General features: G+C 39.6%; 2 protein-coding genes across 2 annotated transcripts; both read right to left on the bottom strand.

Annotated features, from left to right (window-relative positions):
• Positions 1–10,659: 10,659 nt before the first annotated feature.
• On the bottom strand, positions 10,660–14,779 carry LOC137872632 (glutathione S-transferase A-like). The gene is made up of 6 exons (XM_068710947.1): positions 14,536–14,779; positions 14,336–14,401; positions 14,030–14,135; positions 12,984–13,102; positions 11,079–11,164; positions 10,660–10,925 (listed from the first exon to the last, which is right to left on the bottom strand). The coding sequence occupies exons 1-6, from the start codon at positions 14,701–14,703 to the stop codon at positions 10,802–10,804; spliced, it is 669 nt and encodes a 222-aa protein (XP_068567048.1). The 5' UTR covers positions 14,704–14,779; the 3' UTR covers positions 10,660–10,801.
• Positions 14,780–16,994: 2,215 nt separating this feature from the next.
• LOC137872631 (glutathione S-transferase A-like) lies at positions 16,995–21,937 on the bottom strand. The gene is made up of 6 exons (XM_068710946.1): positions 21,694–21,937; positions 21,532–21,597; positions 21,306–21,411; positions 20,431–20,546; positions 17,411–17,496; positions 16,995–17,259 (listed from the first exon to the last, which is right to left on the bottom strand). Exons 1-6 carry the CDS (start codon positions 21,859–21,861, stop codon positions 17,136–17,138), a joined length of 666 nt encoding a protein of 221 aa, XP_068567047.1. The 5' UTR covers positions 21,862–21,937; the 3' UTR covers positions 16,995–17,135.
• Between the last annotated feature and the right edge of the window lie 2,170 nt (positions 21,938–24,107).

Genomic DNA, 24,107 nt, shown 5'->3' with positions numbered 1-24,107 from the left:
TCATTTCTTATAGTGAAATTAACTACTATTCCACTGAAACCCAAGTCTCATTATTTTGCAGACTGATAGATTTTACAATCATGTTTATTGCATCAGTGATCCATGTTTAACAGAGTTGGTGTATTTCAAGCAATCCAGTTTTTCATAATTAGTGTCTTTCTGATTTCTTTGAAAATACTCTGCTGAAGTTATTCGAAATTTCCCACTGTCCATCATTATGGTGTGACTGGCATGGCTGTAATAGTGTGAATTGTCACTTTCTTTGATATGCCAAACCAAAGATCTTTCATTTTATTGCAGTCCTTCAACAGATTGAGCAAAGTTCTGTTGCTGAGGGTTATGTTGCACCTATACTTTATAATAGTCATAAAATAATAAACAGGGGGCTCGTGTAGTCTGCATCTAAGATGGCAGCAACTTTATTCTCTTTTCACACACACACCACAAGAACCTTTTTCCTCTTCTCCTCTTTCCGTTCCATCCTTCACAATAAAAGTCCAAGACATATACACAGGAACACTGCTTCCTAGAGAGCTCTTAACGTACTCAACATAATAGCTTACATACCTCCCCTCCTCCATAAAGAAACGTCCCCAATTATAATCATGCTAAATGCAACAAACACTTTTTCCAACCCCAGTAACAACATGACTTCATAACACAAAATTTAACAGTAAACAATATTATACATCCTTACATCACCCAACTGCACAGCCTCCAGAAAATATGCCCCACTAATCCCAATAGACACCAGACATAGCTGATACCCCATAGTGTTTGGACATACTATACATATAAAGCATGTGCTGCTACAATGAAGAAAACATGTTAACAGACATATTCACACATGTATCACTCACAAATCAGTTAGCGATACGTGACAAAGTCCTTTAAATATGCTGGTTGTCTCACAACTCTCTTTGAACGAGACACAATCTGTTGTGGTTCACTGGTGCCTGTAACCAAATCAGTCCCTATGCCACCAGTGACCCATGGCTAATCCACCCCACAGTCCTCCTCTGGCCACCCCTCGTCCTGCAGCGAAGGAGCATGGTGAGGAGAAGCTGGGAGGCTACTTGAAGAACCAGCAGGCCGTAGCAAAGTGTAAGGTTTCAGTCTATCATAATGAACAACCTGCTCTGGTCCGTGGGGGTCCACAGAGTCCAACACAGCCAGGACCCTGTAGGGTCCCTTCCAGTGGGGAGCAAGTTTCATGCAGTCCTCCGTAGGATTATGCAGCCATACGAGATCCCCTTCTCGATACGGCTGATGATGGGCCGTTCCATCATAGTACAGCTTTTGTTTCTCATGGGCATCAGCACCACACTGCCTGGCACCACAAAAAGCAGTCTCCAGCCTTTCCGCCAGAGAGGTCACAAAGTCACAAAGTGTTTTCTTAATCCCTAAAAATTGACACAGTCTTTGAACAATTCCAGCTTCGAACTGCTGGCCAGGGTCACTGTGAACCACTTCTGGAACACCATGTACCAGCACGTAATCTTCAAAGAGACACTGTGCTACCGATTGGGCCGTTTGATTAGGAAGAGCATACAGGTTTACAAAATTGGAAAAGTAGTCTTCTACTACTAACACATATCTGTTGCCCTTAGAAGTCACTGGTAATTCAAGAATGTCCATTAGCACTCTCTGGAATGGTCGAGTCACTTGGGACCTGCCCATTGATGCTTGGTGCTTAGGCACAGGGGCTCTGCGGGTCTGACATGGGAGGCACTGCTTGCATCATTGTCGAATGTCTTTGAACATAGAGGGCCTGGAACAAGTTTGCCTTGCTCGTTCCCACACTCCTTCCGCTGAGAAATGCACTGACACAGGGCCTCCATGAAGATGGTGCAGCAGATCAGGGACAAGCGATGAGGGCACGACCACCTGATACTGAGCACCCCCTGTGAGGGAGGAAGTCACTCTCCTTGTGACTGTGGTCAGTCATCGTACCAGCCATTGGATCCTGTGGCCGCCATGAGAGAGCATAAGCATTAGTATGCTGTTTTCCATCCTTGTGTTTGAATGACCCAGTTGAAAGGATCCAGCTCCAATATCCACCATGCTCTTCTTCCAGTGGGATCTTTGTCAATAGACATGCTGCGGAGGCCCAACAGAGGCTTATGATTGGTTATAACAGTGAAGGCAGCCGCTCCGATGTAATGTCTGAATTGGCGTACAGCCCACACTATAGCCAACAGTTCTCTGTCAAACATGGACCAGCACCTTTCGGAGGGAGGGAGTGACTGACTAGCATACACCACCACTCTCTCTAGTCCTTCCTTGTCTTGAGCCAACACAGCCCCCACTGCTTCCAGTCGTTTATCAGCACTGATAAACAACTCTGTAGCCCCTGAGTCCACCAATATGTTGATTGGGACAATTGTATTTTGTGAATACGTTTTAATGCGTTTGAGAGCTGAAAATGTCCGCTCGTCAGAGGCAGGTATCTATGTACACTTTAAATGGGATGTTGAAGTCAGGCATAGTGACAATCGGGCCATTTGAGAGCAGTAATCTCAAAAGACCTCATTACATTCAGTGGTCCATTGGAAAGACGTGCCTTTACATGTCAGGTGGTGCAGAAGGGCTGCACGCTGGGCAAAGTCCTTCACAAAACTTTTATAGTAAGAGCATAAACTCACAAACGCTCTCACTTCAGTTGGATTCAGTTTGAGAGCTGAAAATGTCCGCTCGACAGAGGCAGATATTGGGATTGTCACCGGCAAACATGCCAAAACGCTAATAATGCAATGTCACGTAAAAACTTCTTGCATATCTTTAAACTTGAACTCTTACTTCTACAAAGTTTTGCTAGCTAGTTTCACAAGTCACGCGAGCCTACTGACCAATCAAGCCGCATGTTAATGCTGACGTAGCAGCTAGAAGCTCTGGCATGTCAAAGAATAATCTGATTGGTTGAAGACTATGACAATCAACAATATCCATTTAGTTAAAACCAGATACACCCGAGGGTCCCCCATTTGGACGCAGAGTACATCAAAACTTAGAGAGTTTTGTGTTAAAAGTAACTGGCAGAGAACCCACGAAGAACGAATATAGTGATGTTATAGTTCTGCAGAAACCTCAGCGTCCTGGGAACAACATGAACTAGGTCACTTCTACATGAGACAAACACATCTCCCATCAGTCAAGCAAACAAATAACAAAATATCATAAATCATACTCGATATGACTGGGACAGACCGGAGAAAAAGGCTGCTACACTCCGTTAGCAACGTGCTACCTACGAACATGCAGCATGAAAAAGCACGAGCGCCTGACGGAGATTACGGACATAGTTTCCATTTCTCTCCCCGGTAAACCATCGCAGAGATATTCAGCTTCAAACACAAAAAGTCACACAGCTTTCATCGAATATTGTACTTACTTTTGGTCGAATCTCAGCGAAAAAATGGAATATCTCCGTACTTCCAACGCATGTTTGTCCAGCTGCTGGTGCTCCGTGTGAATCCGTTCGATTCGTGTCTCTCCGACACTCCTCGGATTCTTGGGAGGGTTGGAAGCTCAGCAAATCAGATTTCAGAGCTGGACCTTTTTGAGCTTTATTGGCTAATAGTGCTGTCAATCATCTAGCTTTCAATTCCAGGCAATTCTATTGGCTCCTACGGTTCGAAGGATGTCTCAATGGTGAAAAGAAGGGGGGGCTGAGATACAGCCCTGAACAGAGAGTCGAAGCAGGATTTGACCTTAAACTAAATAACTAAAAAGGGCATAGAAAGAGCTTAAAACACTCAAAAAAGGTCCAATCTTCGGTCTATTGATTCAATGAACATCATGAGTGATACATAGAAGTGATATAGAGTGTTTTTGAATTTTAAAAATACTTTTTTATTCAAATCTTGGAGTATTTGATCAGTTTTCTAATTTGAAATGCTCTATATTTCATAAATGTTTCACTGTATCTATGTATAGCTGTGTATATAGAGCCTATATCAGTTGTTCTAAGAGCCCAGCATATTAAAAGTCTTGGATACCCATACTTTCCAAAAAACAATACCCTAAAAGTGCTGTTTTTCAAGATCGAGCTTTTGAGTTTTCCAAGTTCTGCTGTGTTCCATCCTTATCTTATGTGAACCAGTAACATGTATTCTGATAGTTCCATGATTTTTCTCATCTCAAAAATATATAAAAAAAGTTTTGTTTTTTTTTAATTTTTTTATTTATTTTTATTTTTTTATACAATTAATTAGGTATTTCTTATCTTTATTCGAGCTGAGGCCTGCAAATAGGCCTCGTTTTTAAAAGGCTAAACTGCACAGGGATTCACTTGTAATTCTGAAGGCCTCTGGGAAGATTTTTTAAAGGGGCGAAATCTGATTGGATAAAACCTCTACTTAAAAAGCAGCTCAACTGAGGAAGAGAGTAGCTATGCAATGAGATAATAAGCTAATGGGAAAAATATTTAGAATACATGTAATGTATTTTTGAAAAATAATTAAATTATCAAATGTGTGTCTAGGCCAGCAGAGAAAGCCTTGCTGGCACGAGAGCGTAACAGAAGGAGTGGATTCGGCGGGTATTTATGGGTATGCATGAAGTGGTAGGGTTGAGGAGTGGTCCTGCTCCTGAAATTCTGAAGTATCTTCAATTAATTCCACCTGTGTTTAGCCTGCAGTGACCTGTCAAAATGGCTTCTGTGAAAAGGGCCTATTGAGCTGCTGAGTAGCTGATCTACCACGACACCGCAGGCAGAACAGAATCCTTTAAACCCATGAAACAAACAGACCAAACAAGTTTGTGTCATTTATACACCTCAACTGTTAATGTATCAACTAAACTATTTGACTGAAATTAATAATCAAGCTTGAAACACAGTTAATTATGGGGAATTGAGTGAAATGACCTTTTCACAAGTTCTCTGATCCATCCATTCATTTTATATTGTGTAACACAAAACAAAATTTGTATGAAGCAAGTTGTGGTAATAAGGGCATGTTTTCAAACGTGTGTGTCAATGTTAAGTACGTCCATGGAAATACTCTTTTGAATAAAATGCTGTAGTGACATGATCAAATATATGAAAAATTCACTTTTTCAGAGTGTTTGCATGTAGATTTGGATATCTGGAGTGCTTACCAGCCCACAAACTGTGAAAAGGTGTGACCATAGACTAAAAAGATTTTTCAACATTAATGCATGTAAAGATGTCCTAGTAGAAACCCGAAAAACAAGTATGAACCTGAAACGAAATATTGTCTTGTTTGACAAAATGATGACAGTTTCTCCCTATTTTAGGGCCTTCAGAGCATTTAGTCTGAATACAAGTGGTGTGTGACTACTAGCCATGGTGACATTCCACTTCATATGGTTACATCTTCAGTCTAAAATTCTTGACACTCAGAAAACACATTTGTCTTCATCAGTGTGCAGGTTGTCTTTGTGGAGTGTGGGCGTGAACTGTGTGTGTGTGCAAGAGTCAGTTTATCAGCTCCATTTTGCTTGACTACCATGACGTTGCCATTTTCTACTGACAAAGCATTTTAGAAAGGACAAAAAAGCGACGGTGTTTACATTGTACCTCATACACAGGTTCTGTTCGACATGCATGACTCGCATTTAATGTGTTGGTCTGTATCTGTGCACACAGGATGTCAATGCAAAACAGAGTGGACTGCTCCTACTGGACCCTGCTGTGGATGAATGAATGAATGCTGTGTCGCAATAATGAAGTTCTCAGCTTTATAGACGCCCCAGCATATTTCAACCGCTACATGAGGCCTTTGTTTCCAAAAGTAAAATCACATTCTAATATTTGGCTTAAAAATAAAAAGTCACTACTTGGCTTTTATTTTGGAATATCATAAATATGTTCTTGTATGCAGATTGTCAGCATGTGATCATAAATATTTGCCATTAATTCAATGCCACTGCCATAAATGGAAGCTGCGTCTGCACACTCTTCCAGCATACTGGTTCACTGACACAAGTATGAGTCGAACTCTGTGCTTGTCATGTCGGGAATCAGTTTGGTGCAGCCACCCTCTGGACATATAAGGAACGACAGGAAAGTTGCAAGTTCAAGGAGCTGAACAGCGGCAAACCAAAAGGACAGTGAAAGTGGTGGAGTTTATTTGAGTTGAGCGGCCTCTGTTGTCAGAACTTCAAACTTCCTGTGAGAGACAAATTTTGAAGACTATGCTCAAATATGTTGGTGTAGAAACCTGCAATTATATTCCAATACCATTGCTCCTCGTTACGCAGACCTACATTGACTTTGAAATTAAATAAAAACATGCAAAGCTGAAAGCCAATGTTTATTGTTTACAGCACAAACAGAATCTGCAGTTTAAGCCACACACACACACACTAGAGTAGTGCAATTTTATTTGTTTATTTATTTTGCAGGGACAATGCACACCAATCAACAGCGAAACTGTAGGTGAGCCAGAGTTAGCCAGAGAGGCTAGTTTTCATCTGCTGTCCCCGGCCAGATGTTCGAAGGCTGCCTAAAAATTACAAAATTTCAAATAAAATGGAATTAAAATTCATAGATAGACAGTAACGTATAGACAAAACTAATACACATATAAGCAAAAGAAAAGTGTACGACACTAGAGCAGAGCAGAACAAACCCACCTACAGTACAAGCACATATATAACACGGAGACACATAACATACACATCAAACATGGAAGATAGCAACACTGAACAAGACAAATGCACATATAGGCAAAACAAGCAGGCAGGACAGACAGTACATCAATGCTTGCACACCTGATTGGCAACAAGCCATTCCTTAATTATTATAAACAAGGCCTATTTGCAGGCCTCAGCTCGAATAAAGATAAGAAATACCTAATTAAGTGTATAATTAAATAAAAAAAATAAAAAAAAAATTATATATTTTTGAGATGAGAAAAATCATGGAACTATCAGTATACATGTTACAGGTTAACATAAGATAAGGATGGAACACAGCACAACTTGGAAAATTCAAAAGCTCGCTCTGGAAAAACAACAATTTCAGGATATTGTTTTTTGGAAAGTATGGAAATCCAAGATTTTAAATATTCCCAGCTCTTATAACAACTGATAAAGGCTCTCTATACACAGTTATACATAGATACAGTGAAACATTTATAAAATATAAAGCATATAAAATTAAAAAACTGATTAAATATTCCAATATTTGAATAAAAAAATATTTTTTTAATTCAAAAACACTCTATATCACTTCTATGTATCACTCCTGATGTTCAATGAATCAAAAGACAGAAGATTGGACATTTTTTGAGTGTTTTAAGCTCTTTCTAAGCCCTTTTTAGTTGTTTAGTTTATGGTCACATACTGCTTCAGATTCAGCCCTTCTCTCTCTGCTTAGGGCTGTATCTCAGCCCCCCTTTCTCCGATTTTCACCATTGAGACCTCCTTCGAAGCGTAGGAGCCAATATAATTGCCTGGAATTGAAAGCTAGATGATTGACAGCACTATTAGCCAATGGGAATGATAAACGTCCCATCTGATGGCAGATCTGAAATCTAATTTGCTGAGCTTCCAACCCTCCCAAGAATCCGAGGAGTGTCGGAGAGACACGAATCGAACGGATTCACACGGAGCACCAGCAGCTGGACATACATGCAGTGGAAGTACGGAGATATTCCATTTTTTCGCTGAGATTCGACCAAAAGTAAGTACAATATTCGATGAAAGCTGTGTGACTTTTTGTGTTCGAAGCTGAATATCTCTGCGATGGTTTACCGGGGAGAGAAATGGAAACTATGTCCGTAATCTCCGTCAGGCGGACATGCTTTTTCATGCTGCATGTTTGTAGGTAGCACGTTGCTAACGGAGTGTAGCAGCTGTTTTCTCCGGTCTTTTCCAGTCATATCGAGTATGATTTATGATATTTTGTTATTTGTTTGCTTGGCTGATGGGAGATGTGTTTGTCTCATGTAGAAGTGACCGAGTTCATGTTGTCCCCAGGACGCTGAGGTTTCTGCAGAACTATAACATCATTATATTCGTTCTTCGTGGGTTCTCTGCCAGTTACTTTTAACACAAAACTCTCTAAGTTTTTATGTACTCTGCGTCCAAATGGGGGACCCTCGGGTTTATAAGGGCTGTGTTTTAATGTTTTGTACATGTTTTGTGTGCGTATATGTGGTGGCAGAGTATTCCACGAGTGAGCTGCCTTCACAGAGAATGTAGATTTGCTAAAAGAGCTTGACCTATGTGAAATGACACAATCACCTCTTGAAGCAGATCTAGTGAGTCTGCTGCTTTGAGCGCTTTGTTTAATAAAATCACTAAGCGGAGGCGGGTCCATACCATGTAACATTTTAAAAACCAGACACACATCAGTGAATTTAATGAGGTTCTCCCAACTCAAGATATGGTGTTTGTTGAGGATATTGCAGTGATGGTGACTTTGTTTTTTTTTATCAAGTGTTTTTAGAGCTTGTTTATGGAGAATAAGAATAGATGTTAATGTTGTGCTGCTGGTTTGTGCCCAGCTGGTTGAGCAGTAGGTCAGATGGGGGACAATCATTGCATTAGAATACAGTTTCGCAGCCTGCATGGTTAGACTGTTTCTTATATATCTGAAATTCATGAGATTAAATTTTAGGACCTTTGTCACATGTACAAGAACATACAAACAGTCTTTTTAACATTCAGGTGAAGGCAGGAATCTGCAAGCCATTTAGTTACATTTGTCATTGTGGACGTGAGTTTAAGTGCAGCTTGTTCTTTGTTCTTTGCGTGCACATAAATCACTGTATCGTCAGCATGCATTTGAATACTACACCCATTGCAGACACTCGGCAAATCATTAATGTATAAACTGAATAATAAAGGTCCTAAAATAGAACCCTGGGGTACTCCCACATTAGATCTCAGAGTAGATGATGAAACATTACCCACTCTGACACACTGGGTTCTTCCTTCAAGGTAGGATTTCAGCAAGGCAAGAGACTCTTGGGAAAAGTAAAAATTTGACAGTTTATTAATCAGGACATTGTGATTAACTGTATCAAAAGCCTTCTTGAGGTCAAGAAAAACCGCTGCTACTACACCCCCTTTATCCATTTTAAGCTTCACATTCTCTAAGAGGAAGCAGTTTGCTGTTTCAGTCGAATGATTAGCCCTGTAACCAAACTGCATAGGATGCAGCTGATATGGAGAGCTGTTGAGATGTTTAATAAGTTGCTCTGCAACACATTTCTCAGCAATTTTGGAAACAGCAGGGAGAATACTGATTGGCCAATAATTTGAGACGTCGGTTGAATCTCCTGACTTAAAAATGGGTGTTACTATGGCTGATTTCCATCCTTTCGGAAACACACATTGCCTGAGAGATTTGTTGACAATGCTTGTGATCGGGTGAGCGAGTGTGCCTTTGTTTCTTTAGAAAAATATTGTCAATTCCATAAACATCTTTGGCCCTAGAGTTCTTGAGTGAGCCTAGAACTCTGGTGACAGTAGATTCAGAGACATCCTGAATAGAGAAGCATGGTTGACCTTCATTTACTGGTATAAGATCAAATTGACCTATACTGGAGCTTTGAGTTAAAGCTTCCACTGAGTTGATGAAGTATGAATTGAAAGCTGAACAAATTACAACTTCATCTTGTGTAAGGCACCCGTTCACATTCATTTTAAGTTGTTTCATTGAATTGCTGTTAGGTTTGTCTGTTAACTTCTTTAGATTATCCCATCTTGTTTTAGAATTACCTCCTGCTTCATCAATGATCTTAATAAAAAAATTTGCTTTTAATTTTCTAAGTTCTTTTGTTACCTGGTTTCTCAGCATAATGAATTTCTGCCTATCATTTCCTAATTTAGACTTGAGTGCCAGTTTTAACGCATAGTTTTTTCGTTAAATTCCAGATGTCACCATTTAACCATGCAAGTGTGTTCTTTTGATTTTGTTTAATTTTGGCTTTTTTGAGGAAACTGTTAATTGTGGTCTGTATTGTGGATAAGAAGATGTTGCTGTCATCCTCCACACTTGCACCCGTTAAACAGTTGCTCCAATCAATTCCTTGTATAGCATCCTCAAATGAATTTTGGTCACCTTTCGGTATTCTTAATTGATAAGCTTTTCTGGTAGAAGAGATATTAAAACGTTTCTTTGTAAGTTTTCTTGTTAAAAGTATTAAATTATGGTCAGACATACCAGTTACCATATTGTGCGTTTTGATAATTCTTTCTGGTTTATTACTAAAAATCAAATCAATCTGGGACTGAGAAGAGTGGGTTATCCTTGTGGGTTCGTTAACCAACTGGGTCATATTAAAACTGTCAATTATACGTTTTAGGGATTTTCTTCCAGACTTATCCTCCCAATTTACATTAAAATCACCCATTAATATAACCTCTTTGTCAAAGTCACATTCCTTTAACATGGAATTAAGCTGATCATAAAATTCACATTTGGAGTATGGTAGTCTGTAGAGACAGAGAAGAGTAAAAGACATTTGAGATGATAGTGACACTTTCAGACCAATACATTCCAATTTGACATCACTTGACCACTCAATCTGGCTGCAGTTAAGGTGTTCTTTAATGTAAAACATTACTCCTCCTCCACCACTAGATCTATCTCTTCTAAATATATTGTATCCATGTACAATCAAAGCAACAGAGGGCGAGTTTATATGTAGCCACGTTTCTGAGAGACATAGAAAGTCCAGGTTTGAATCCACAACAAAATGTTTTATTTGATCCATTTTAGGCACGAGACTTTGAATATTCAAATGCCCCCCCCAAACACATGCAAGGAGTGGTTACATATTACACAACAGGAACAGTGTGTCAGCTGATGCGTGTTTGAATCTCAGATGTCTTTGAGTGTGTCTAGGTTCTCCGGCCAGGTAGGAGGCCAGGAGGCTTTGATGCTGGGTCTGTTCTTCAGAGAGTTATAGTAGGCTGTCAGTTTAGGGTAACGCTCTTCACACAACCTAAAGAAAGGAGAAAAGTTGATGTGAACTTCCAAATACAAATGTATTGCCGCTTTGTAATCAGTGCATTTATATTGTCAATCATTAATAACCCTAAAAATCGGTGTAGGGTCCAAAAGGTTAAAGACATTTTTAGTGATTTAGTCAACGTACCCATAATGGTAGAGATAAGCAATGCTTGGATAAACAACCACATCAGCCAGTGAAAAGTCCTTTCCTGCCAGGAAAGGTCCTGGTCCCTAGAAGACAGATAAAAAGAGTTAGGCCACATCCATGTGCTGGTGGGCAGATTGACACCCAAGACAGCTGTCAGCTGCATTCATTTGCCATTATACCTATTAACAATTAACATGAATGTTAGCCATGATGGACAGCCATACAGTAGCTATAGCTGAAAAACATTATTGGACCGGTGCATGCGTTTAAAAACTTTGTTCCACTTACTAAATGCATAAATTAATACATGTATTTGCTTTCTTGCCGAGAGGATAGGCACCACTTTTATACCCATCCATTAACTTTATACTAATGTCAGCAGTGTGATGGAAAATTTCCACTATGACTTATCTATCTGTTTTTATTGTCGTCTCACCACTCAATGGTTTTGGCCCTTTTTGTTTTAGTATGGTTAATGAATGTCAGACATGGTCCGTGAGGTTCCTCTAAGGTTGAGGAATATTGTGCGATGTTGTCAGCTTAGATAAGGGTCTGAATGGGGATGCAATCAGTGGACCATTCAGTGGTTAACCACCGAGTGGTCACTGTTGTCCAGATGTCCTAGTGATGAACTCCTCCTACCCCACCATGTGCTCAAGGCCTTTATAAGTCGTACACAACCAACACTCTGGGTTCATTCCTCCCTCAGACCACAATGCATTCTGTATGACGATTGAACCTTCTCTGCGCAGAGAATAAATACTTTAAAGACAAGCTTCTTTTCTCAATTTCAGTATCATAGGACTCACTCGGTACTATTAAATAGTTTTTTTCCACCACAGCAGCCACTTAGCTGAAGAAAAAAAAATACAAAATAAATAAGTCTGAAAACGCTTGGCTCTGTCCAAAAGGTACCAACATTTGCCAACCATCTAGTCTAAAGCTCACTGAGGCTTATAGTCGTATGTGGGCAATTTTGTAAATGTAGCTTTTTCTAGTGGATTTTCATGTTTTCGTCCACACCTAATTAGTATTTTTATATAATTTTGTGTTTAATCTGTACAAAAACCAAAGTATAATATGAACGAGTTGTAGTAACAGTAATAACTGGTGGATATGTGCTTCCTGGTAGGTCTGGCACAAAACCACAACTTGCTATTTTTATACTCTGAATAAATTAAATAAGATTGTTGCCACTCTTGGGATACTAGATATGAAGCGGGAACCAGCAGCATGGGGAAACAGCTGGTGTTGCTCTGTAAAAGCACAACGTCTGATTTTACTACAGATTGAACAAGTGGGACTTACAGCTTTAGAGGTGGCAGTAGGTGACCTTTCTTACCTGGAAAGAGCCACGGTAGCAGTTTATCCACGTTTGTCCGAAGCTAAGCATCTTATGGTGGCAACTTTATATTTGCTATCCAGACATGAACTGGTATCAGTCTTCTAATCAAACTATCAGAACAAAAGCGAATGAGGGCATTTCCAAAAATGCTGCTGCTCTTACAGAACAGCATTCTGTACACCCAACATGTAATTGCGGTGTCAGTTCAACAAGCACTGAGCGTGTGTCACGTTAGTTAAAAATCTTGGAACCAATGTCTTCTATAACCACGAGTGACATTTGAACTGCAATGATTATACCTGTCTCTTGGTGTCCTCCTATTTATTTTCTCTTTATGTGGACTCATGTGTCTGAAAATAAAGTTGAATATTTTATAATCTTCAGGTAATATGCAGGATAACCACCGCTTCACCCGATTTTATCTTCAATAAGGTTCTGGAAGCATCAAAAGAGTTAAAACTGGTAGAAGATATCCGCACACTTAAACCTATGCAACACTTTATTTTTAGCTTTCGGTCTAAAGGACCTTCATTGGAGGATACATGGTTCAGGTTTACCTTCTTCAGGTATTCCTCCCACAGCTTGATCTCAGCAGCCAGAGCCTCTCTATTTCTCTTCACAGCACTGTCATGTCTCTCTCCCTCAGGGACCTTGTAGGTGTAGTAGATCACATCCACTGAAAAATGTAAAAACAGTCAGTCGTGACGGTTGCTATCAATGAAATCTATCCACTCATAGTGGGCTACAACAGCCACGCCCACATAGTGCTTGGACTAATTGCTTTCATTTCCCTGGCATTTGATGGTGGAGTCATTCAAGAAATGTTTACGCAACAGCAGTTTCAAACTGAAGACCGTAAAAGTAACTCAAATAGTTAGAAGCGGCCTCCTTAGAAAATAATTATTTGTGAATGTAGCACTCTCCTTTTTTCACCCACCTCCCCCAACACTGAAGTGCCCCGTCTCATATATTATATAAAATATTTTTAAGTTATTTTTTAACGATTGTGGATTTTTACTTTGTTAATATTCTTTACTGTTTATTACTTATTTATAATACTTGTTTGATCTTGTTTTTACTGTCTCTTGTTTGCGCTATCCACTATGCTGCTGTAATCCTGTAAATTTCCCCGCTGCGGGACTAATAAAGGATTATCTTATCTTATTTTTATTTTATGACTTGAGCCTTGACTGCAAGCTAGTCTGAACATGTGATCTTTGAGGGATTATAATGACCTTTCACTACCTCTTTTAAGGGGCGAACCACATAGATGTAATGCATGGTGCCATGGCTTAATTAAGTGAATGCACAGCTCATTAGTGCATTTCAGGTGTAGGGGTGCACCCTCTGAGGAGATTGACTGAGGACATGAAGTCTCAGAGGTTTTAAAACAAGGCAGTTCAGTGTGTAGTGTGTTGCCAAGAGCAATGTAGTTGAAAGTCCCACAAGGCCTCTGAATGACAACAACATCAGCTTCGTCATCAAGTTCAACTAGGATCAACTGCAAAAACAATTTGTATTAATATGCAAGATTTACAGCATCAACAGCTACATATTGGTTTGCAAAAACAGTAAAATACTTTGCATGTCAGACCTAACCTACCCATTTTCTGGGTGAAAGTCAGACCCTCAAACATGCGCTGATACATCTTTGCTTGTTCAGACGGGCAGTCAGGGATCAGCTTGTTTCCCTGGGACTTGAACTGGCTCTGTTGTTGGGAGACATGAAAAGAGGAACCATTAAGAACAGCTGCATGCTGCTCTTGTTTCTTTTCCTCTGGAGGTGTAGGGTGTCTGATGTCTACGAGGCATTGTTGAACACACAACAATGCACAATGAGCCCTCCTACTTATTACCTCCTTGGTGGTATATGGCTGCATACAATTTTAATACGGGGCCAAGTTCTTACCTCCAGGTACATGCAGGCAGCTAAGGACTCATTCAGGACCAAGTCTTTATGTTTGAAGGCAGGAAGCTTTAAGAAAGATAGAGTGGAATGCAAATGTCATGCAACATTGTTTAAAACAAATGTGTGCATATAAGGAAAAAGCAGATTGACACTAGAAGAAGATTTGCATTATATCTGGGTAATGTATAAAGTGAATTTACCTGTCCCCTGGGATTCATGGCCATGACCTCCTTTGACTTGTGCTCCCCCTTGGAAAAGTCCAGCAGTTTTTGGTTGTATCCCTGCAGGTTCTTCTCCTCCAGTGCGATCATGACCCTCCAGCAGGGAGGAGAGCCGGAGCCCCACAGCAGAGTCATGTCCTTGGCCATGGTTGTAGAGTGAACTGCTACACCTGGAAGTAAAAGCCTGAAGTGGAAGAAGTCAGGAGTGAAACTACAATGTGTGAAATGTCTGCTTATATAAGAAGCTCCAGCCCCTTCGCATCAGGATTGGTGGAATTAAGTCCCATCCCATTTTTTTTGTTTTTGCCAAAGATCTGTGACTCAAAACAATCAAGGTAGTTCACACCCGATAAAAGCACGTTACACCTTCTTTTATCAATCTGTCTTCAAATCAAGGCAACATGATGTCATATTGAAAGCCAGCGTATTTCAGTTACTGCATTAAACTAATTCAATGTGAATTATGCCTCTAGCTGCATTGATCCGCAGGCATTAGCAAAGTCACACATGTGGAGGAGACCCTTCTCTTGCTTTGCATATACTCTTTGATCTCAGCCACGCACACCAAGGAATATGAGCGAAGAAAAGAAAACACAAATCTGAGGCTGAAATAATGTTTTTAAAAGTGCACTGAAGGAGACTTATAATAACTACACCTATAACCTGTAATTGTACTTAACAATCCGCTTATTCACTTAAGTTAGAACATTGAAACGTGTTTTTACTATAACATTCCAACTAACATTACTTAGATAACATATCTGTGGAAAACTATGTGAGTATTATCTTTGTTTATTACTTTTAGCTTCAACTATTATAGTGGGGATTTACTTCATTATTTCTTGTTGCGTGTTTGCAGCATCTTGAAATTTGACTGTTGAAAACTCATGGTGACTCAGCACTTTTCACTCACCCCTGGACACACCGAGAAAAACCAGCTCTGACCGTTGAAAGTAAACAATCACGTTGCTACTGAATGTAATAGACACCACCCATCTAATTCATCTTTATTTGAGCGTGACATTAAAAAATGAGAACCCGCTATTTACATTGTTCACATATACTTGAAGTTTCAATTCACATGAAATAACAAAACAGGCTTTACATCAACACAGGGAAGAGAAGCGCATGGTATCTTAGACACTCTGTTCTCACACTAAGGTCACTCTTGGTGACAGAGGAAACCATGATTGAAGTTTATCTCTAGGGCAGAAGCTAAACTTACATTTCCCCCATGGCATGTTAATTCCCTGATCATGCGATCACCTGCCCTTCCTAAGTGTAAAAGGAACTTCAACCAGTCAACCCACATGTGGCTGGGCCTCGTGTGCAGCCCATATTTTCGATGTCAAATAGGAGAAAGATAATTAGACTTAAATTTTCTTCCAACAAGAAGCATGGTTGACCTTCATTTACTGGTATAAGATCAAATTGACCTATACTGGAGCTTCGAGTTAAAGCTTCCACTGAGTTGATGAAGTATGAATTGAAAGCTGTACAAATTACAACTTCATCTTGTGTAAGGCACCCGTTCACATTCATTTTAAGTTGTTTCATTGAATTGCTGTTAGGTTTGTCTGTTAACTTCTTTAGATTATCCCATCTTGTTTTAGAATTACCTCCTGCTTCATCAATGATCTTAATAAAAAAATTAGCTTTTGCTTTTCTAAGTTCTTTTGTTACCTGGTTTCTCAGCATAATGAATTTCTGCCTATCATTTCCTAATTTAGACTTGAGTGCCAGTTTTAACGCATAGTCCCGTTTTTTCGTTAAATTCCAGATGTCACCATTTAGCCATGCAAGTGTGTTCTTTTGATTTTGTTTAATTTTGGCTTTTTTAAGGAAACTGTTAATTGTGGTCTGTATTGTGGATAAGAAGATGTTGCTGTCATCCTCCACACTTGCACCAGTTAAACAGTTCCTCCAATCAATTCCTTGTATAGCATCCTCAAATGAATTTTGGTCACCTTTCGGTATTCTTAATTGATAAGCTTTTCTGGTAGAAGAGATATTAAAACGTTTCTTTGCAAGTTTTCCTGTTAAAAGTATTAAATTATGGTCAGACATACCAGTTACCATATTGTGCGTTTTGATAATTCTTTCTGGTTTATTACTAAAAATCAAATCAATCTGGGACTGAGAAGAGTGGGTTATCCTTGTGGGTTCGTTCACCAACTGGGTCATATTAAAACTGTCAATTATACGTTTTAGGGATTTTCTTCCAGACTTATCCTCCCAATTTACATTAAAATCACCCATTAATATAACCTCTTTGTCAAAGTCACATTCCTTTAACATGGAATTAAGCTGATCATAAAATTCACATTTGGACGATGGTGGTCTGTAGAGACAGATAAGAGTAAAAGACATTTGAGATGATAGTGACACTTTCAGACCAATACATTCCAATTTGACATCACTTGACCACTCAATCTGAATTGAATCCACAACAAGATGTTTTATTTGATCCATTTTAGGCACGAGACTTTGAATATTCAAATGCCCCCCCCAAACAACTGCAAGGAGTGGTTACATATTACACAACAGGAACAGTGTGTCAGCTGATGCGTGTTTGAATCTCAGATGTCTTTGAGTGTGTCTAGGGTCTCCAGCCAGGTAGGAGGCCAGGAGGCTTTGATGCTGGGTCTGTTCTTCAGAGAGTTATAGTAGGCTGTCAGTTTTGGGTAACGCTCTTCACACAACCTAAAGAGGAGAAAAGTTGATGTGAACTTCCAAATACAAATGTATTGCTGCTTTGTAATCAGTGCATTTATATTGTCAATCATCAATAACCCTAAAAATCGGTGTAGGGTCCAAAAGGTTAAAGACATTTTTAGTGATTTAGTCAATGTACCCATAATGGTAGAGATAAGCAATGCTTGGATAAACAGCCACATCAGCCAGTGAAAAGTTCTTTCCTGCCATGAAAGGACCTGGTCCCTAGAAGACAGATAAAAAGAGTTAAGCCACATCTATGTGCTGGAGGGCAGATTTGACAACCAGGACAACTGCATTCATTTGCCATTATACCTATTAACAATTACAATTTACATGAATGTTAGCCATGATGGACAGCCATACAGTACCTCGCTAAAAAAAAAATATTGGACCGGTGCATGCGTGTTTAAAAAACATATTAAATGCATAAATTAATACATACAATGATTCACTTTCTTGCAGAGTTAGAGAAGATAGATACCAGTTTTATATCTATCCATGTACTATATACCAACGTCAGCAGACACTTAGCTGAACAAAAAAAAGTTTAAATAAAAAAGTCTCCCCAAAAGCTACCAAAATTTGCCAACCAGCTCCTCTAAAGCTCACTGAGGCCTATAGTCGTACATGGGCAATTTTGTAAATGTAGCTTTTTCTAGTCAATTTGCATTTTTTCTCCCACACCTAATTAGCATGTTATATATTTTTTTGTTTAATCTGTACAAAAAGCAAAATGTGAAATGAACAAGTTGTAGTAACAGTAATAACTGGTGGATACAGTTGTGGTCAGAAGTTTACATACACTTGTAAAGACCATAATGTCATGGCTCTCTTGAGTTTCCAGTTATTTCTACAACTCTGATTTTTCTCTGATAGAGTGATTGGAACAGATACTTCTTTGTCACAAAAAACATTCATGAAGTTTGGTTCTTTTATGACTATTATGGGTTAACAGAAAAAGTGACAAAAACTGCTGGGTCAAAAATATACATACAGCAACATGAATTAGCAATTTTGGTGACTTAGAAAGTTGTGTCAATGAAATGAGCTTCATAGCATGGCCTCTTAACTTCTTGTGAGTGATTATGAGTGACTACAGCTGGTGACTTCTCTGAGGCCATTTAAATAGGGCTCATTGGATGCAAACGCCCACAAACGCTACAATGGGAAAGTCAAAGGAGCTCAGCATGGATCTGAAAAAGCGAATCATTGACTTGAACAAGTCAGGAAAGTCACTTGGAGCCATTTCAAAGCAGCTGCAGGTCCCAAGAGCAACAGTGCAAACAATTGTTTGTAAGTATAAAGTGCATGGCACTGTTTTGTCACTGCCACGATCAGGAAGAAAACGCAAGCTATCACCTGCTGCTGAGAGAAAATTGGTCAGGAGGGTGAAGAGTCAACCGAGAACCACCAAAAAGCAGATCTGCCAAGAATTAGAAGCTGCTGGAACACAGGTGTCAGTGTCCACAGTCAAGCGTGTTTTGCATCTCCATGGACTGAGAGGCTGCCATGCAAGAAGGAAGCCCTTGCTCCAAAAGCGGCACCTTAAGGCTCGACTGAAGTTTGCTGCTGATCACATGGACAAAGATAAGACCTTCTGGAGGAAAGTTCTGTGGTCAGACGAAACAAAAATCGAGCTGTTTGGCCACAATGCCCAGCAATATGTTTGGAGGAGAAAAGGTGAGGCCTTTAACCCCAAGAACACCATGCCTACCGTCAAGCACGGTGGTGGTAGTATTATGCTGTGGGGCTGTTTTGCTGCCAATGGAACTGATGCTTTACAGAGAGTAAATGGGATAATGAAGAAGGAGGATTATCTTCAAATTCTTCAAGATAACCTAAAATCATCAGCCCGAAGGTTGGGTCTTGGGCGCAGTTGGGTGTTCCAACAGGACAATGACCCCAAACACACATCAAAAGTGGTAATGGAATGGCTAAATCAGGCTAGAATTAGGGTTTTAGAATGGCCTTCCCAAAGTCCTGACTTAAATCCCATTGAGAACATGTGGACAATGCTGAAGGAACAAGTCCATGTCAGAAAGCCATCAAATTTAACTGAACTGCACCAATTCTGTCAAGAGGAGTGGTCAAAGATTCAACGAGAAGCTTGCCAGAAGCTTGTGGATGGCTACCAAAAGCGCCTAATTGAAGTGAAAATGGCCAAGGGACATGTAACCAAATATTAGCACTGCTGTATGTATATTTTTGACCCAGCAGATTTGATCACTTTTTCTGTTAACCCATAATAAAGTCATGAAAGAACCAAACTTCATGAACGTTTTTTGTGACAAAGAAGTATCTGTTCCAATCACTCTATCAGAGAAAAATCAGAGTTGTAGAAATAACGGGGAAACTCAAGAGAACCATGACATTATGTTCTTTACAAGTGTATGTAAACTTTTGACCACAACTGTATGCTTCCTGGTAGGTCTGATACCAGTCTTCTAATCAAACTATCAGAACAAAAGCGAATGAGGGCATTTCCAAAAATACTGCTGCTCTTACAGAACAGCATTCTGTTCATCCAACATGTAATTGCTGTTTTAGGTCAACACCAAGCGTGTTTCGCATTTGTTAAAATCCCTCCTCTGCGGCTCTGTAAGTTTTGCATTTTATATTTGAGGGTAAGCTCTAGTATTTACAGCCTTCTTGTTGTGCAGTTATACTAAAGCAAAAATGAAAAGGATTCAGATGGTATTTAATGATGCTTTTAGAATCTTGCTCAAGCTCTCAAGATGAATAAGTGTAAGTCTTACATTTAAGAGTAATGTTCAGGAATGTTATGTACAAATTTAAATTTAGATAGACTGAAACATTTTAATCATAAAGGCCTTAAGTGAGCCTACACAAAGTGATACAAGGTATTCCTCTCGTTTTTGGAAACATTGGAACAAATGTTGTATTGCATTTATTTGTTGCTGTATTTATTAATTATATGGACTCATGTGTCTAAAAATAAAGTTGAATATTTTCTCATCTTCAGCTATATGCAGAATAACCACTGATTCAGAGTTTTATCTTAAATAAGGCTCTTGGAGTAACAAAAAAGCTAAAAACTGGTAGAAGATATCCGCACAATTAAATCCATGCAGAGAACACCATTTTTAGCTTTCGGTCTAAAGGACCTTCATTGGAGGATACATGGTTCAGGTTTACCTTCAGGTATTCCTCCCACAGCTTGACTTCAGCAGTCAGGGCCTCATTATTTCTCTTCACAGCACTGTCATGTCTCTCTCCCTCAGGGACCTTCCAGGTGTAGTAGATCACATCCACTGAAAAATGTAAAAACAGGCAGTCAGTCGTGACGGCTGCCATCAATGAAATCTATCCACTCATAGTGGGCTACAACAGCTACGCCCACATAGTGCTTGGACTAATTGCTTTCATTTCCCTGGCATTTGGTGGAGTCATTCAAGAAATGTTTACGTATCAGTTTCAAACTGAAGACCGTAAAAAGTAGCTCAAATACAGTTTGAAGCGGCCTCCTTAGAAAATATGACGTTCACTGAACTGTATTTCTGATTACGCACGAGTTGATTGTAATTTTTTGGGAATGTAGCACTGTCCTCTTTTTGCACCCCTCCCCCGAAGCGCCCCGTCTCATGACTTGAGCCTTGAATGCAAGCTAGTCTGAACATGTGATCTTTGAGGGATTATATTGACCTTTCACTACCTCTTTTAAGGGGCGAACCACATAGATGTAATGCATGGTGCCATGGCTTAATTAAGTGAATACACAGCTCATTAGTGTGTTTCAGGTGTAGGGGTGCACCCTCTGAGGAGATTGACTGAGGACATGAAGTCTCAGAGGTTTTAAAACAAGGCAGTTCAGTGTGTAGTGTGTTGCCAAGAGCAATGTAGTTGAAAGTCCCACAAGGCCTCTGAATGACAACAACATCAGCTTCGTCATCAAGTTCAACTAGGATCAACTGCAAAAACAATTTGTATTAATATGCAAGATTTACAGCGTCAACAGCTACATATTGGTTTGCAAAAACAGTAAAATACTTTGCATGTCAGACCTAACCTACCCATTTTCTGGTGGAAAGTCAGACCCTCAAACATGCGCTGATACATCTTTGCTTGTTCAGATGGGCAGTCAGGGATCAGCTTGTTTCCCTGGGACTTGAACTGGCTCTGTTGTTGGGAGACATGAAAAGAGGAACCATTATGAACAGCTGCATGCTGCTCTGGTTTCTTTTCCTCTGGAGGTGTAGGGTGTCTGCATACAATTTTAATAGGGGGCCAAGTTCTTACCTCCAGGTACATGCAGGCACCGTAGGACTCATTCAGGACCAAGTCTTTATGTTTGAAGGCAGGAAGCTTTAAGAAAGAGAGTGGAATGCAAATAAGGAAAAAGCAGATTGACACTAGAAGAAGATTTGCATTATATCTGGGTAATGTATAAAGTGAATTTACCTGTCCCCTGGGATTCATGGCCATGACCTCCTTTGACTTGTGCTCCCCCTTGTAAAAGTCCAGCAGTTTTTGGTTGTATCCCTGCAGGTTCTTCTCCTCCAGTGCGATCATGACCCTCCAGCAGGGAGGAGAGCCGGAGCCCCACAGCAGAGTCATGTCCTTGGCCATGGTTGTAGAGTGAACTGCTACACCTGGAAGTAAAAGCCTGAAGTGGAAGAAGTCAGGAGTGAAACTACAATGTGTGAAATGTCTGCTTATATAAGAAGCTCCAGCCCCTTCGCATCAGGATTGGTGGAATTAAGTCCCATCCCATTTTTTAGTTTTTTCCAAAGATCTGTGACTCAAAACAGTCAAGGTAGTTCACACCCGATAAAAGCACGTTACACCTTCTTTTATCAATCTGTCTTCAAATCAAGGCAACATGATGTCATATTGAAAGCCAGCGTATTTCAGTTACTGCATTAAACTAATTCAATGTGAATTATGCCTCTAGCTGCATTGATCTGCAGGCATTAGCAAAGTCACACATGTGGAGGAGACCCTTCTCTTGCTTTGCATATACTCTTTGATCTCAGCCACTCACACCAAGGAATATGAGGGAAGAAAAGAAAACACGAATCCGAGGCTGAAATAATGTTTTTAAAAGTGCACTGAAGGAGACTTATAATAACTACACCTATAACCTGTAATTGTACTTAACAATCAGCTTATTCACTTAAGTTAGAACATTGAAACGTGTTTGTACTATAACACTCCAACTAACATTACTTAGATAACATATCTGTGGAAAACTATGTGAGTATTATCTTTGTTTATTACTTTTAGCTTTAACTATTATAGTGGGGATTTACTTCATTATTTCTTGTTGCGTGTTTGCAGCATCTTGAAACTTGACTGTTGAAAACTCATGGTGACTCAGCACTTTTCACTCACCCCTGGACACACCGAGAAAAACCAGCTCTGACCGTTGAAAGTAAACAATCACATTGCTACTGAATGTAATAGACACCACCCATCTAATTCATCTTTATTTGAGCGTGACATTAAAAAATGAGAACCCGCTATTTACATTGTTCACATATACTTGAAGTTTCTTTGTGCCTCTTTCTCTGAGTTGATCTTTGAACTTTAGACGTTGTGGACTTGAGTAGTTGCCAGGGTCAGCACTGGCATGCATTTTGATACAGTTTGCAACGACTATTTCTTGTCAAAAAGACAACTTGGTTCATGAGAGAATGCTGCAGAAATCACATGAAAAACATGTGGTTTTGCTGAAGCCTGCTCCCTCCAGCGCTACCTTAACCATCTGACCAGTATTATTTGTATTTCAACCCCTCCAAACCAATATTCAAATGAAAATAATTATGTAAACCAATGCACCACTCATGCAGTATGAGTCCTAAATGTTGTAGAAAAAGACAGAAAAAGAAGAGAACTATTATTAGTTTATTCAGTTTTCTTTCCCTTCAGTCTCCTTTCTTTCTCTTCTTCTTGTCATTTCTTATAGTGAAATTAACTACTATTCCACTGAAACCCAAGTCTCATTATTTTGCAGACTGATAGATTTTACAATCATGTTTATTGCATCAGTGATCCATGTTTAACAGAGTTGGTGTATTTCAAGCAATCCAGTTTTTCATAATTAGTGTCTTTCTGATTTCTTTGAAAATACTCAGCTGAAGTTATTCGAAATTTCCCACTGTCCATCATTATGGTGTGACTGGCATGGCTGTAATAGTGTGAATTGTCACTTTCTTTGATATGCCAAACCAAAGATCTTGTATTGGATTTCAGTCTCTCAGCAGATTGAGCAAAGTTCACAATGAAAAAGTATTTATAATTTACAAATGCTAAAAGACAATTACAAACTGAATTACACTGTTGACAGTAAGGAATCGCGAAACCGAGTTGAAAGACTCTCCCCCCACCGGCCTACAAACGCCAGTTCACAGTAAAGACGATCGCCAAGAACTGAACATCATCTCTCCGAACAATGTTTTTATACCCAAAAGTCAGTAGTTTACTTTCAAAAGTCCATTATCAGCTTTGTGATTGGTTGAAATCCGATTGTCTCCTCCTGTCCTCGGACAATGCTCTCCATTGGTCTAAGTGATCCGCATAATGTCTGAATAGTGTCCTCTGGTCCGACCTGTCCTCCTCCTCATAAAACTGCATGTACCCGACCCCCATGTTTTCTTAGGGCTGTCTTCATCTACATCTCTGTTTGATCAATACGTCTCCTTCCCCCACTGTTAACACCCCACATTCCTGAAGTCAGCTCACCAAACTCATCACATTATCATACAGTTGTTTTCGGATCTGAAAAGCCTGTCTCAAAGGTCTCTCTCTTTCCCTCAAAACATTCAGTAACTATATTTTATAGTTTGATACATAGAATGATTATACTTTTATGA

This window comes from Cebidichthys violaceus, unplaced genomic scaffold (genome assembly GCF_023349555.1).
Source record: "Cebidichthys violaceus isolate CVI_PGR_0920_01 unplaced genomic scaffold, fCebVio1.0.p SCAF_16, whole genome shotgun sequence".
Classification (NCBI taxonomy): domain Eukaryota; kingdom Metazoa; phylum Chordata; class Actinopteri; order Perciformes; family Stichaeidae; genus Cebidichthys; species Cebidichthys violaceus.
The sequence above is the reverse complement of the archived record's forward strand: the minus strand, read 5'-3'. Positions and strand labels throughout refer to the sequence as shown.